This window comes from Podarcis filfolensis (genome assembly GCF_964270895.1).
Source record: "Podarcis filfolensis genome assembly, chromosome: 2".
Taxonomy (NCBI): Eukaryota; Metazoa; Chordata; class Lepidosauria; order Squamata; family Lacertidae; genus Podarcis; species Podarcis filfolensis.
In genome coordinates this window covers 58737610-58751530 of record NC_139605.1, presented here as the reverse complement: position 1 = coordinate 58751530, position 13921 = coordinate 58737610, and the positions used below count along the sequence as shown (strand labels likewise).

The window sequence follows — 13921 nt, the reverse complement described above, 5'->3', positions numbered from 1 at the left end:
ACAGAAATTCATCTCATTACTCCTTCAACCCAATAGAGTTTAACCCATACTCAGTGCACAAATGTAGTGTGGACAGTCACAAGCCAGTCCTCGCAAAACAGCCCTGTACCATTGCTGTCTGTTTCAGTCTAGCTTTTTGAGCCTGCTGAAACCACATCCTGTATGAAACAGAAAAAAGGAACCTGTCCATTGCTGATTTCAAGAATAGACTGGTGTTTATATTCTTGCTGATTCAACCCTTGACATTTTCCCTAGCCAAGACATACATAATTATTATTTATTTACTGATTAAATACATTTTATTTGTTTGTTTTAAATTACTATTTTGCCTTTCATTCCAAAGTGCAAATATATCACATAGGACACTGGGTTGAGGAACCCATGGCCCTCTTAGTGTTTTTGGATTCCAACTTATCTCACCCTTAGCCAAGATTCATAGCTCTTCCTTCTATAATTTTGCTTTTAATTTGGTTGATACCTGTCCTAGGGCCACATGGGTGTGTGGGAATTAAATACAAAACAATAACACCCAGAGATGGTGGACAAAGGAGGCATGGCAGTCCAGCTAACTGTGGTCCAGACCAGTGCTTTGAAGCTAATGCACCATCATCACTTTATTTTGTATATAAAAAAGGAGTCCTTTTAAATGTTCCCACTTTCTCGGGAGCTTATGAAGAGCCTGTTTATCAGCAGGTATGCAGGAAGCTGACTGGGGATGCAGTCTCCCCCAAGCTAACTGGCCTCCCCTGCCTTGACATGAAAACTATGCACAAGTTAATTTGTTTTATTTAGTTAGTTTTCAAAATCGTCATCTCCTAATCACATGGAAGGGGTTTTCTTTAATTTCCTACAGTTATAGTCACGGTTTTCGATCCCAGTGAGTGGGAAGCAACTGTGTCAGGATGAGTGTGAAGAAGCCCAGAATTTGTCACTAGGCCCTCTACCCACTGGCAAAAGCAATTGTTGGCCAAGAAACTATCTCCGGGAGACACTTAGTACAGTGGTACCTTGGGTTACCAAGGGACGCGGGTGCCGCTGTGGGTAAAACCTCAGCACCTAGGGCTTGCCGATCGCATGGTTGGTGGTTTGAATCCCCGCGGCGGGGTGAGCTCCCGTCTTTCGGTCCCAGCTCCTGCCCACCTAGCAGTTCGAAAGCACGTCAAAGTGCAAGAAGATAAATAGGTACCACTTTCTAGCGGGAAGGTAAAAGGTAAAAGGCGTTTCCATGTGCTGCACTGGTGCCGGTCGCCAGAGCAGCTTTATCACGCTGGCCACGTGACCCGGAAGTGTCTCCAGACAGCGCTGGCCCCCGGCCTCTTAAGTGAGATGGGCACACAACCCTAGAGTCAGACACAACTGGCCCGTACGGGCAGGATACCTTTACCTGTACCTCGGGTTACAGTCGCTTCAGGTTACAGACTCCACTAACCCAGAAATAGTACCTCGGGTTAAGAACTTTCCTTCAGGATAAGAACAGAAATTTGTAGAGAATTATCTCTGCAAATAAATCTAGACCTACTTAAATTATTTCATCTCATTTGCTATGGCTGGGCATCGCTAAAAGTGCTCTGCAATATTAGCATCAAGCACACAACTCTGAACACCAGGGACCATCTAGGAAGGAAGAATAATTGCATTCAACAGATATACAGTGGTACCTCAGGTTACATATGCTTCAGGTTACATATGCTTCAGGTTACACACTCTGCTAACCCAGAAATAGTACCTCGGGTTAAGAACTTTGCTTCAGGATGAGAACAGAAATTGTGCTCTGGTGGCGCGGCAGCAGCAGGAGGCCCCATTAGCTAAAGTGGTGCTTCAGGTTAAGAACAGTTTCAGGTTAAGTATGGACCTCCGGAACGAATTAAGTACTTAACCCGAGGTACCACTGTAAAAGACATTCTAAGAATGACCATGCTTTTCAGCCGTTTCCTGAAGAAAAGGAAGAGAACTACTTCATCCTACAGCTGATTTAAAGTGTTTGCATCTAAGGCTGTAGTTTTCACCCTGCTTTTAAGTGTCACTGTACTATTACTCTAAAGCAGAGATACATATTTATTTTATTACATTTATATACCACCTTTATCTTCCAAGGATCTAAAGGTGGTGTACATGGTTCTCCTTGTACTTGGTGTATGAAACTAGTTTACTCATGTCCCTAATGCATGATATGACTGAATACATTCTTTATGAAGGCAGCAACATAGAATGTCGTGGCAAAACCACAACCAAGATATTTCTTCATTTTTTAAAATAGATGTGGGTAGAATAATACTGTACTTATGAGGGAAATAATCATAATTTGCAAGTTAGGTGCTGCCCTCTTTTGCCAACTCACAGGAAAAACACTGCAAGTATGATTGAACCCTTAATGTCACCAGAATGACAACTAAAAAAAAACCTGCCATACACAGTGGAGTTAGTAGAAATGTTTAATACATGCACACTCCTGTTTCATTCCTGAGGCAAAGAAACAATGTTTCATAAAATCATGAGGATTCCAAGTAGAACACACTGATCCAAAGAATCTAATTTAAAGAGGGGAAAATACATAGGAAGTCCATTGGCAGGAGAGCCAGTAGCCATTGTGTGGAAGCGGGACTCTAGATGCTGATTTTCATGCAGAACCCCTCTCCCCGCAGTACCAGCATTGGGTTGCTATCCATTTTGGGCTGGTGGTTCTACTTCTAAGTTTCCACCTCCACTCCTATCTTTCCTGAATTGTATCCATGGCAGCATTGAACTATCCAATATTCCAAAAACAAAAAACCTCTTGACCCACTGCTGCTTTTATTAGCACTCATGCTCCAATATATTGGGGGACCCTCTGGAACAGCACAGGATATTGTGCAAAGGGCTGCAGCGGGTGCAAGGGCAGAATTGGTGGGGGTCTGGGAGATACACGCTTACGTGCTTTCTGCTACTGGAACCATCAATGGATAAAAACCGCTGTGATTAACAACTGTAGTTAACCTCACTGGTCCCTGAGCAAGCTGTGAGGCACTTGCACTATAATGGAATCTTGTGTCATGATCGTAGGGCCCATCATGCAAGATGCAACATTTAGTGACAAACAGACGTATTTTTAGAAGTACATTCATCTCAACAGGAAACATTTAGGTATTTATTTGTGTGTGGTTTTTAAAAAGGTTGTGTTAAACCAAAATCAGTTACTTCAATTCATGAAGTAAAATTCAGAAAGGAAATTCTTGGAATGGTTTTTTGCTTATATTTGGCATAACGTTGTTTGCAACAGTCTAGCAATATTGTAGAATATGTATTTTGCTCTGACTGAAACAAAGAACCACCAGAGTACAGAACTTCCCACACACAATCAGGAAATGAGTTATCAGCGGAATCTGGGCAGTAACAAATGACAAAAGTGATGCTTTCCAGAATAAAGCCATCTATCTGTTTTACTTTTATTTAAAGCCAAGTAGACAAAAACATAGTGCACACTAAAATACTATAAAAATAAATCAGAGTTTATTGTCTCTTACAGACCATGTTCCATGATTGCTCATTAAGTATCACTATCAAAAGGCAGCATAGAAGAAAATCTCACACTCTACTGAACTCTTCAGCATCAGTTTCATTTTCACTCCCAATAACTTTTATTAACTCAAAATAAGCCTACAAAGAGTCTTTATGTCATTTCATCAATAATGCTACACATGTTTGCATCTTTATCCAAAACCTGATCCTTCTTGAGGTTAGAGCTTGCTCTCTGCTGGTCATTCTGTCCAATGCAACTGAGACTGTCTTCATGGTCCAAAGGTTCAGTTTTTATCCTCATCCCTCCATCTGAGTGAGGCAAGTCATCTGGCAGAGAGGCCAAGCAGTTCTGGATCATTTCAACAACTCGTTCTAAATGCTTCTGGAACCTCTCTGCAGTTTCCAAACGCTGACGTTTCTGCACTTCCATCATGACTCTCAATGTCTCTCTGGCTTGGTGGGGTCGATATTCATTTATAAGATGATGCACATGAACAAAAAGCAGTTTTAAGTCTTCCAGTTTCTCCTCTCGTTTTATGCTGCCTGGGCTCCTTATCAATATATCCAAAAGGTCCAAGAAGTTGATCAGGATAGACATGTTGAGTTTCCTCAGTTCTTTCTTATGGTCAAACTGCATGGGATGTAATCGCTCAATGCCTTGGCTTTCCAATGGTCGAATAATTAGTTCATCACACTGAAACTGGTTTCCAAACATCATGTAGCTATCTTTAATTGGTGGCGGTGGCTTCGGGGTGATACCTTTACGGATATTTTCATCTGTATATTCTTTAATATATTGCATTGGAGGGGCAGGGAGGGCACTCACTTGCTGAGGTTCACCCATTGTGGAAGATCAAATCACTAAAATAATGAACAATTATTTAGAATGTTAGTTTTAGAGCAAAAAACAACAACTACCATATTTTAATACCAGTAACTAGAGAAAAAAGTATTTATAAACTAGAAGAGAATGGTTCGTTTAATTTTTCCTTTTCCTTTTAGGCCTGCTATGGGAGAAAAATTACTAAGAAAAATATTTACTAGCTACTTCAGGCTTCCTTAGCCTCAGCCCTCCAGATGTTTTGAGACTGCAATTCACATATACCTGACCACTGGTTCTCCTAGCTAGGGATCATGCGAGTTGTAAGCCAAAAACATCTGGAGGGCCGAGGTTGAGGAAGCCTGAGCTACTTAGTTGGGCTCCTTTGAATGTTTCACAACAAACATTACTGAGAATTTAAAATAAAATATTGACAGAAATGGTAATTTGTGCTACATTTAACAAGACAGAGGCAGCAACTATTCAACAGTATTTCAGAAACAGAACTCATTTCAGAAAGCACCTTAAATTACATGGACACCACAGCTTGCATTACATAAATCCATGTATTTTGCAACCATGCTGTGAATTTAGAGTGCAATCGTATATACACACTTACTCAGAAGTATTATTATTATTTATTTAGTAAATTTATCAGTCGCTTTTTCTTGCCAACTCAAAACAAAAGCCCACAAAGCAACATTAAAATGAAACAAAAATACATTAAAATATTACATTAAAAATACATTATAGTCCCACCCCATGCTAAGAGGCCACAGACAGAAGCCAAAGGCTTCTTTAAAGAGGAAGGTTTTTGTTTGGTGCCTAAAGATATATGGGACTTAACGGGATTTACTCCCAGGTAAATGTTTAAATAGCATGGTTTCTGTGTTGCTCATGGATCAGGGAGCAACGCACGGTCACCTCGCTTACTTTTTCCTGATCCAAAACAATTCCTCCCAGTAACAAACACTACTGTTATTATTTATTAAATTGATATACAGTGGTACCTCTTGTTAAGTACTTAATTCGTTCCGGAGGTCCGTACTTAACCTGAAACTGTGTTTAACCTGAAGCACCACTTTAGCTAATGGGGCCTCCTGCTGCTGCCGCGCTGCCGGAGCCCGATTTCTGTTCTCATCCTGAAGCAAAGTTCTTAACCTGAAGCACTTTTTCTGGGTTAGCAGAGTCTGTAACCTGAAGCATCTGTAACCTGAGGTACCACTGTACTGCCCTTCATCCAAGTACTACAAAGCAGTTTACGGTATAAAAACAAATCTTGGCTGTGAGTTCTGGAACAGCCGCTCCCTTCCTTCCTGGCCTGAGAGGGTGGAGCCCGGACTGACTGCACCTACAAAAGCCAAGCTTATTTTTAGGGGCTTTGGTCAATACAATTTTTTTGCACATTTAAATCTTTCATGACTTAATGCAGAAATTGTTCACTTTGGCTGTAGTCTTTCTGATATGTTTTAATTTATTTACAGCTACTTCTGCTACGTTTGCGATTATGTACACATAATTGTACACATTATTGGCCACCTCATGAGAAGAGAAGACTCCCTGGAAAAGACCCTGATGTTGAGAAAGATTGAGGGCAGAAGGAGAAGGGGACGACAGAGGACGAGATGGTTGGACAGTGTTCTCGAAGCCACAAACATGAGTCTGACCAAACTGCGGGAGGCAGTGGAAGACAGGAGTGCCTGGCGTGCTCTGCTCCATGGGGTCACGAAGAGTCGGACACGACTAAACAACAACACATTTTCCTGCCGTAAGCCACCTTGAGCATGGTTTTAACAATGGAAAGGCGGCATACAAATAAAATGACAAAAATATGTAACATCGTAACAATCATCAGAATCACACACACACACACACAATTTGAACGCCCATAGATTGTTTAATTAGCCAAAGTCCTGGAAGGAGAGGAATGTTTTCGCCTGGCGCCTAAAGATAACCCGACTCGACTTCTGTGGACTGTAAGGATTTAATGTATTTTTAATATAATGTATTTTTAATATAATGTATTTTAAAAAATGTAATATGGGCGGCTGAGTCGACCTTACTGCGTTTTCACTGTCGTGAAAGGAAAAAAAAAGTCTCTTCTGAAGATCCCTTCCAGCTCAAGTAGCAGTTTAGATTCTCACCATTTTTAGAGGGAGGGGCAGACAAGAGCTTTTGGAAAGGCGGGCAAATGGCGGTTAAAAATCAAAAGGAACCCCGCCCCCCGCAACATTCACCCCCCCCCCACTTTAGGAGCCCTGGCCCTATCTGGTTCTGCAGGCACAAATCGGCGCAACTCACCTGGTCTCCCTTCGCAGCTGCCGCCTCCGTTCCTGCTTCGCTTCCCTCCGCTTCTTCCCTCCCCGCAACTACCGGCACAGAGCCACTTCCGGCTTCCTGCCTCCCTATTGGCTTACGCGTCGGGACGACGGGCAGGGGAAAAGGGAGTGGGTGGGGGGACGGAGGGCGGGAGCAACAGCCATAGACTTAACCGCGGGCGGAGTGAAAGAGTTGCTTTCTGATTGGCAGCTCCTGATATCCAAGGAGGTTTCGTCATCCTCTTCGCCATAGATATTAGAACGCGGAGCCTCCTAGACTGGCCATTCTTCCACGCACAGGACTTCCTGGTTTCTTTGTGATTCTGGTCTCATCATTGAAGGGGTGAGATCGCAAGAGAAGCTCAGAGGAGACCATGCCAAAAATGCAATTTCTTACTTTCCCGACACCATAAGATCCCAGGGTGGGCTACATCAATTTAAAATTTTATGTCAAAACAATTTAAAAACAAATTACGATCTCATGAATAGAATGGCTTCTAATATATGCATACTGTATATGCTTTTTGGGGTAAAAAATTAAAGGTGGTCCTGAAATATAAGTGCTCTGTGTGTGCCAGCACAAAATGGCTGCCTTTGGCAAAAGGAGGGGGAAAGTGGCAATACAGTACAGAGTGTTTGTGAGCACTGACACAAAAATACCCTGGCAGTTGTCAAAGCTCAGGGTAAAGAGGTGCGTCTTCAACACAAGCTACAGAAATCTGTGGGGAGGGAATTCCACAATTTTGAAACTGCCACAGAGAATGCTCTCTGCCATGCCCACCAAAAGGGCTCCCTCTGCTGAGCATAACACCAGAGTGGGTCTGTGGGCTTTCACATATCTGGGGCTTATGCGCTATCGGGTTTCCACTGGTCCACACTGGTTTTGCATAATAGTCCTTGGAACAAAACAGAATAGGAGTAGGGAAACTTCTCCAGCCTAATAAGAAGCTCAAGCAGCCCAAGGGCAGAGCCAAATATGTCCCAGGGGCCAGGTGGACAGGCTCCATAGGGCCACATCGGGCCCATGGTCTGGAATATTTTCTTTCTAACACAATGCAAAGGAGCTTGGAATTTGCATACATCATGTATAAATCAACAGTGTAATAAAAGCAGAGTCATGTCTCAGGATGTACAGCACCAGGAGAATATCTACAGCCAAATGTTTACAAGTGAAGAATTAATTCTGGTAGGTGATATCGTCTTATGTTAATATAAGATACAGCACTTAAATTACATTTGTCTTTGTGTTATGCCTCTCTTAGGCAGTAGAGAGCAGCAGTGATACTGTCCTGAAAGGAATACAAACATGGTCTTTATTATTTTAGTTTTGTGAAATTATTACAGTGGTACTTAAGGTTAAGTACTTAATTCGTTCCGGAGGTCCGTACTTAACCTGAAACTGTTCTTAACCTGAAGCACCACTTTAGCTAATGGGGCCTCCTCCTGCTGCTGCTGCTGCTGCGCCGCTGGAGCACGATTTCTGTTCTTATCCTGAAGTAAAGTTCTTAACCTGAAGCGCTATTTCTGGGTTAGCAGAGTCTGTAACCTGAAGCATATGTAACCCGAGGTACCACTGTGTATGGAAAGCGCTGAAAAAGTGAAAATACTTTTTGGGATAAAAAAATGGTGCAAACCTCAATGGAGGTGTATTTTTAATGTTCTTTGTACTTGTTTTTTTGCCTGATGAGGCAAACAGCAGTCTCTGACGGTGATTTAGGTGTGAGAAATAACAAGAAAAGGGATAAAAAATCTTACTCTTGGTTTTTTCTTCTCATATCAAATTAGTAACACCCTTTGGCTGCTTTGAAATAAAAGTAGAGTGCTGTTGTGCTCATGTACTGTGTGGGCTTCCCGTGGTTATCTGGTCGGCCACTGTGTGAACTAGATGGACTTTGGTTTGATCTAACGAGGGCTCCTGTTATGTACTTATTAACAGTACAATTCAATACATTTCTGCTCAGAAGTAAAGAGCATTGAATTCAATTGAAGTTATTCCTAGGAAATTTTGTATAGTATTATAGCCCTAATTACAAATCTCCCATGTCATGTAATTTTTAAATTTAATTGTTAATTCATTGCAGTGCATATATATATATAAAATCTAAAAACAGACACATATTCTCACAGGTGATTTCACGGTTGCCAGGAACAGTATCTTTCAGTTATCAAATGTCTGATGAACAGAAATATTTTTAAATTCCTCCTGAAGTTAATAATGAGGGAGAGAGATGCTCATCACCAGGGCAGGCATCCTATGAATGGGGAACCACTTCCAAGAAGGCCCTGTCATGGGTCAGTGCCATAATCCAGTGATAAAATACAATATGCAATAAGGGTCCCTATATATCAAACACAATCATCAATTAGAGATGATGATGATTTATATACAGCCATAATGGCTTCTAAGGGGTTTACAAGCAAAAATCCATACGTAATAACGATACACATGAAAAAAATTCCATCAAACATTTAAAAAATGTATTTCAAATAAAAAAACACATAAACATAGGACAATTAGCAATAATGCTATGTTGTTGTTTTGTCGTTTAGTCGTGTCCGACTCTTCGGGACCTCATGGACCAGAGCACGCCAGGCACTTCTGTCTTCCACTGCCTCCCACAGTTTGTTTGTAGCTTTGAAGACACTATCCAACCATCTCGTCCTCTCTCGTCCCCTTCTCCTTGTGCCCTCCATCTTTCCCAACATCAGGGTCTTTTCCAGGGAGTCTTCTCTTCTCATGAGGTGGCCAAAGTATTGGAGCCTCAGCTTCACGATCTGTCCTTCCAGTGAGCACTCAGGGCTGATTTCCTTAAGAATGGATAGGTTTGATCTTCTTGCAGTCCATGGGACTCTCAAGAGTCTCCTCCAGCACCATAATTCAAAAGCATCAATTCTTCGGCAATCAGCCTTCTTTATGGTCCAGCTCTCACTTCCATACATCACTACTGGGAAAACCATAGCTTTTACTATACGGACCTTTGTTGGCAAGGTGATGTCTCTACTTTTTAAGATAATCCTATAGAACTGGCAATATATCTCTTTTGACCCTTTTCAGATATGTCCCATTTAGTCTTAAGTCTTGGGAAAGGTTTTCTAAACAATCTTATTTGGTGAGATATTGAGAAGTTAGGCCATACCTGATACAATAAATTAATAAATCTCAGATGACAGCAAGACATGCAAGTTTAAAGGGCTGTCTATGGAAACATCAGACCTATCAGTTACTTAAATAGTGGGTGTGGACTTCATCAGACCTAATGTTTGTGCTTTACGCATTCATTCCTTTATTATTATTGTGTTTATTAGGTAAATTGTAAGTGACTTTCTCTTGGCTTTTTTTTTTTTTAATTCGGTGCCTGATTTACCTTTCCATTTTCTTTTTCTTATTCATTTCCACCTCCCTTTCTATGAGCATATAAAATAATATAGTGTGCACTTTTCAGGTGACAGTGTATGAAAGGATGTGGTTATGGTTTTTACATCAGAAAGGAAGCTAGCTGAGCAGCACTGCCTGAATGACAGATGGAAAGATAAGCACCTATGCTGCTTTTTGCATCCACTTTTGTGAAAGACAACATTGTCTATCACATGAATTCTCTTTCCCAGGCTTATGTGCTTTGGTATTGGGGCCGGTGCCTTTCCATCCTGGAAGGGCCCCTGTTACTTGATGAACAATGAACAACGGTGTTCTTCTTGAAGAAGAGCTTATCAAAAAGTCCCAGCAAAAGAGAAGGACGTCTCCCTCCAATTTTAAAGTACGATTCTTCGTTTTGACAAAATCAAGGCTGGCGTACTTTGAGCATCGTCTTGGGGTATGTGTGTTGTCTCCCATATCTTTTTCAGAGCATCTTATCAAAGGATAACGAAGGGGTAGGGAGAAACTGAGTGAATGAGGTAATCTGGGGCTAGCTTATGCGATAGTGGCTTTCCCAGCGATTGTGTTTGCTTTATGTTTGAACAAAATTGTCCTATGTGCAAACCATGCATTCTTATTTTAATTTAGGGTTCTGAATAAAGATACGATAGTGCTTGTTCCTTTCCAGGAGAACTGTTTCAAGGCATCCACAAGTGATTTAAAAAGCATTGTTTGCCTCATTGTATGTCATTGTAAGTTTATAGACGCCAAGAAGGCGGACAGCTTGATGTAGATATGAGAATGTTGATTCTCAGTGGTTTGAGGGTTCTAGAGCAGTCTTTTAACTGCAAGCTGAAACGTTTATCAGGGCCTTTTATCTTCTGTGGCTTTGAAAAAACGGAAATGGAGCTAAGTCCTGCAGAGCCATAAGGACACCAGTCTTACTTACACACAAACACAAACACTACCCCATCATTTAAGTATCACCCAAATCTGTTCCTTGAACACCACACAAAGTCTCATTGTCCAGACAGAACTATTGTTTCAGGGATTAGGATATCCTTGGAAAGAATTGATATGGCATGCTAAAATACCACAGCGGGACTAAGTAACAGCTAGCCTGTAGTTACAGCTTCTGCTATTGGGGGTCCCATTGGTCACCTCCCTGCCCCTGCATGGCTTTTGTCATCAGCTAAAAAGCTGCTTGCTTTCTAAGGAGTTTGCTGGTCATTGTTCCATTTTATTGAAATCTAATGGTTGTTTTCTCTCTGTGTTGTTGGAGAAGCTTAGATAAACATTGTAGGTGGATAGTTCAGACCCAATGTTCAGGCTCAGGGTGGTAGAATTTTGCTGGCATATTTACCACAGGTGCTGGATGTTGCCTGTTATATTTCCAGCTGGAAAACATTTCCCCCCTAACTTTTGCAGTCCTTTTGTCTGCTCTCATCCCTCAAATGCTACAGACCACACCTAGAGACCAGGTCACCAGTGCAGTAACTGGAGTTGTGTGCGGATAACATGGTAATAGAGGGAACAGGCAAGAAGAGGAACAACTACGTTTCTCTTCTTTCATATGGTACTGATGGTGTTGATTAGGCAACACCTAGGGTCCAGGGTAGGAGAGGACAATAGGTAGAATGCTCTCATGTCATTATTAGTAAGTTTGTTCGGTTCTTGAGATGGCAGATCCAAGATGGAGAAATTATTAAAGAGCTTACAGAATAACAAGTGCCTCTTCCTGGGAGGTGACAGCAGCATTGTTGCTTTCTTCTTTCATTGCTGTTAAAAGGGCAGGATATCTGAATTAGGATTCCCCTACACAGATTTTAGATTTAGGTTAACTATGCAGTGGAAGACTAAAACTTACTCTGTTTAGCACCACTAATTTTGATAGGACTCAGTTGATGCTAGGGATCATAGAATTGTAGAGTTGGAAGGGGCCACAAGTGTCATCTAGTCCAACCCTCTGCAGTGTAGGAATCTTTTGCTCAATGTGGGACTCCGTGGTTATGCTAGAGGATTCTGTCTGAAATGGAAACGGGAGCGGAAGTTGCCACAGCCTTCCTATTCGTCATAGGTCAGGAATAGAAACGACACAAGAGAAGATAGGCAGTATTCACTGTTGTCATTTCCCCCCTTTTAATCTGTAAATGTTACAACTAATTGTGTTATTTTCTGCATTGCTTTTGATGTTTCCCTTCTATTGAAATGTATTGAAATTATGTCAAATTTGGCCATAGTGGATAGCGAGACAAACAATGTAGGTTTTAGCAGAAGCTTCTGTAGTGGAACAGAAACAATGCTGATTACAACAAGGACAGGACCAGATGAAAATTGGTGCCTCCTTGCATCCTTAGTTGATGCAACCCTGTGTACATATAGCATAGAAAAAAAGTAGGAAATGGATAAGAAAAAGTAGAATCTTCCATCGAGGACCTGAAAGGAGCACATCTCTGAAAATTATGTACATACTGTACATAATCTAAATTTGGATGGAGGTAAATTCCTGCCAACCTAGCAGTTCGAAAGGACGTTAAAATGCAAGTAGATAAATAGGTACCGCTCCGGCGGGAAGGTAAACAGCATCTCCGTGCGCTGCTCTGGTTCGCCACATGACCCGGAAGCTGTACGCCGGCTCCCTCGGCCAGTAAAGCGAGATGAGCGCTGCAACCCCAGAGTCGTTCGTGACTGGACCTAATGGTCAGGGGTCCCTTTACCTTTACCTAGATTCCTAGAACCAAAACAGATGAGACATAGAAGAATATGTGATCAGATTTTCCAATTAAGTTTAACTTAAAAGCAACCAAAAGGGAGGGCCTAATGGGATTATGGAAGCAGAAATGGGAGGGAGAAGGGTTTTCCACCCTCAACCCTTTCTCCCATCAATATTCCCTATTAAGGTATTATCCCATAGAAGAAAACATCCAGTGCTTTTTCCTTTACAGTTCTAATAGCAGCTTCAGAAGAGAGAGTGATTTATAGTTGAATCATATCTCATAGTAAATGCATTTTTAAAAAATGTGCATAAACTTGTTTAGTTTTGAAGAAAATGCACATAGGAGGGCCCTTCTCTGGAACATGTTACTGCTCCAGATTAGAGACTGTACAGATTTTCCTAACAGAAATATCTTTCCAGATGCTCCCCCCCTTCCAAATTACTCTTTGCTGGTAAACTGTACTAGGGTGGGGTGGGGGTGTTGAAGCGCACACTGTCCCCAACATTATTTCTCCTCTAATCCAATACAGATGCCTCTCCTGGTCATAGATCTCCTGCATATTGTCTAATTTGGCCCTTAATCCCTGGTAATCTGAAACTATGTTTTGCATTTGATCTTGTTGCATATCTCATGACCTTAGAATTTATTTTAACCCAACATTTAGGCTGCAATCCTAGGCACACTTACCTGGGAGTAAGACCCATTGAATACAGTGGGATTTACTACCCATTATCTATGAATATAAGGACACTTACCCACTTTTTAACACTAGTTTTGTGGTATAATTTAAGGCCATGGAATAAATGGGGATGACTGGCACAGTAAATGCTTTTTTAAAAAATCAAGAGGCATTTTAAGTGTGTTTTTCTGATTTGATGCTCTATCCCTGTTGTGCAGTACTTAGAAATGATGGTATTAAGCTAATAAAATACATAATTAAATATCAATATAATATTCTTTTATTAAGATACATAACCTGATCCTGTACTTTAAAGTGCACTTCTAAACATATTTGCTAGGGAAGACCCCTTGTGCTCCATTGAACTTCTTGTATGTAAACATGTTTAGGATTACACTGTTAGAATACAATTTACAAGACTCTAGATGTGTTGTTGTTTTTAAGAATAAAAAAAGGCAGAATAGGTGTAATTTTCGTCAGGATTGCAGCATGCAGGCGTAGGGTGTTCATTGAAAATTCCCACTTATTTTAGTGTGA

General features: G+C 41.2%; 2 protein-coding genes across 2 annotated transcripts in view; one reads left to right on the top strand and one right to left on the bottom strand.

The window, feature by feature from the left end:
- Positions 1-3464: 3464 nt before the first annotated feature.
- Positions 3465-6743, bottom strand: MED7 (mediator complex subunit 7). The gene is made up of 2 exons (XM_083594911.1): positions 6617-6743; positions 3465-4356 (listed from the first exon to the last, which is right to left on the bottom strand). Exon 2 carries the CDS (start codon positions 4337-4339, stop codon positions 3647-3649), a length of 693 nt encoding a protein of 230 aa, XP_083451037.1. The 5' UTR covers positions 4340-4356; positions 6617-6743; the 3' UTR covers positions 3465-3646.
- Positions 6744-10208: 3465 nt separating this feature from the next.
- ITK (IL2 inducible T cell kinase) overlaps positions 10209-13921 on the top strand; it is a 31263-nt gene continuing 27550 nt past the window's right edge. Inside the window, exon 1 of the mRNA XM_083594900.1 lies at positions 10209-10445. Coding sequence (XP_083451026.1) covers positions 10308-10445 — 138 coding nt within the window. The 5' untranslated portion in view covers positions 10209-10307. The remainder of the gene's footprint in view (positions 10446-13921) is intronic.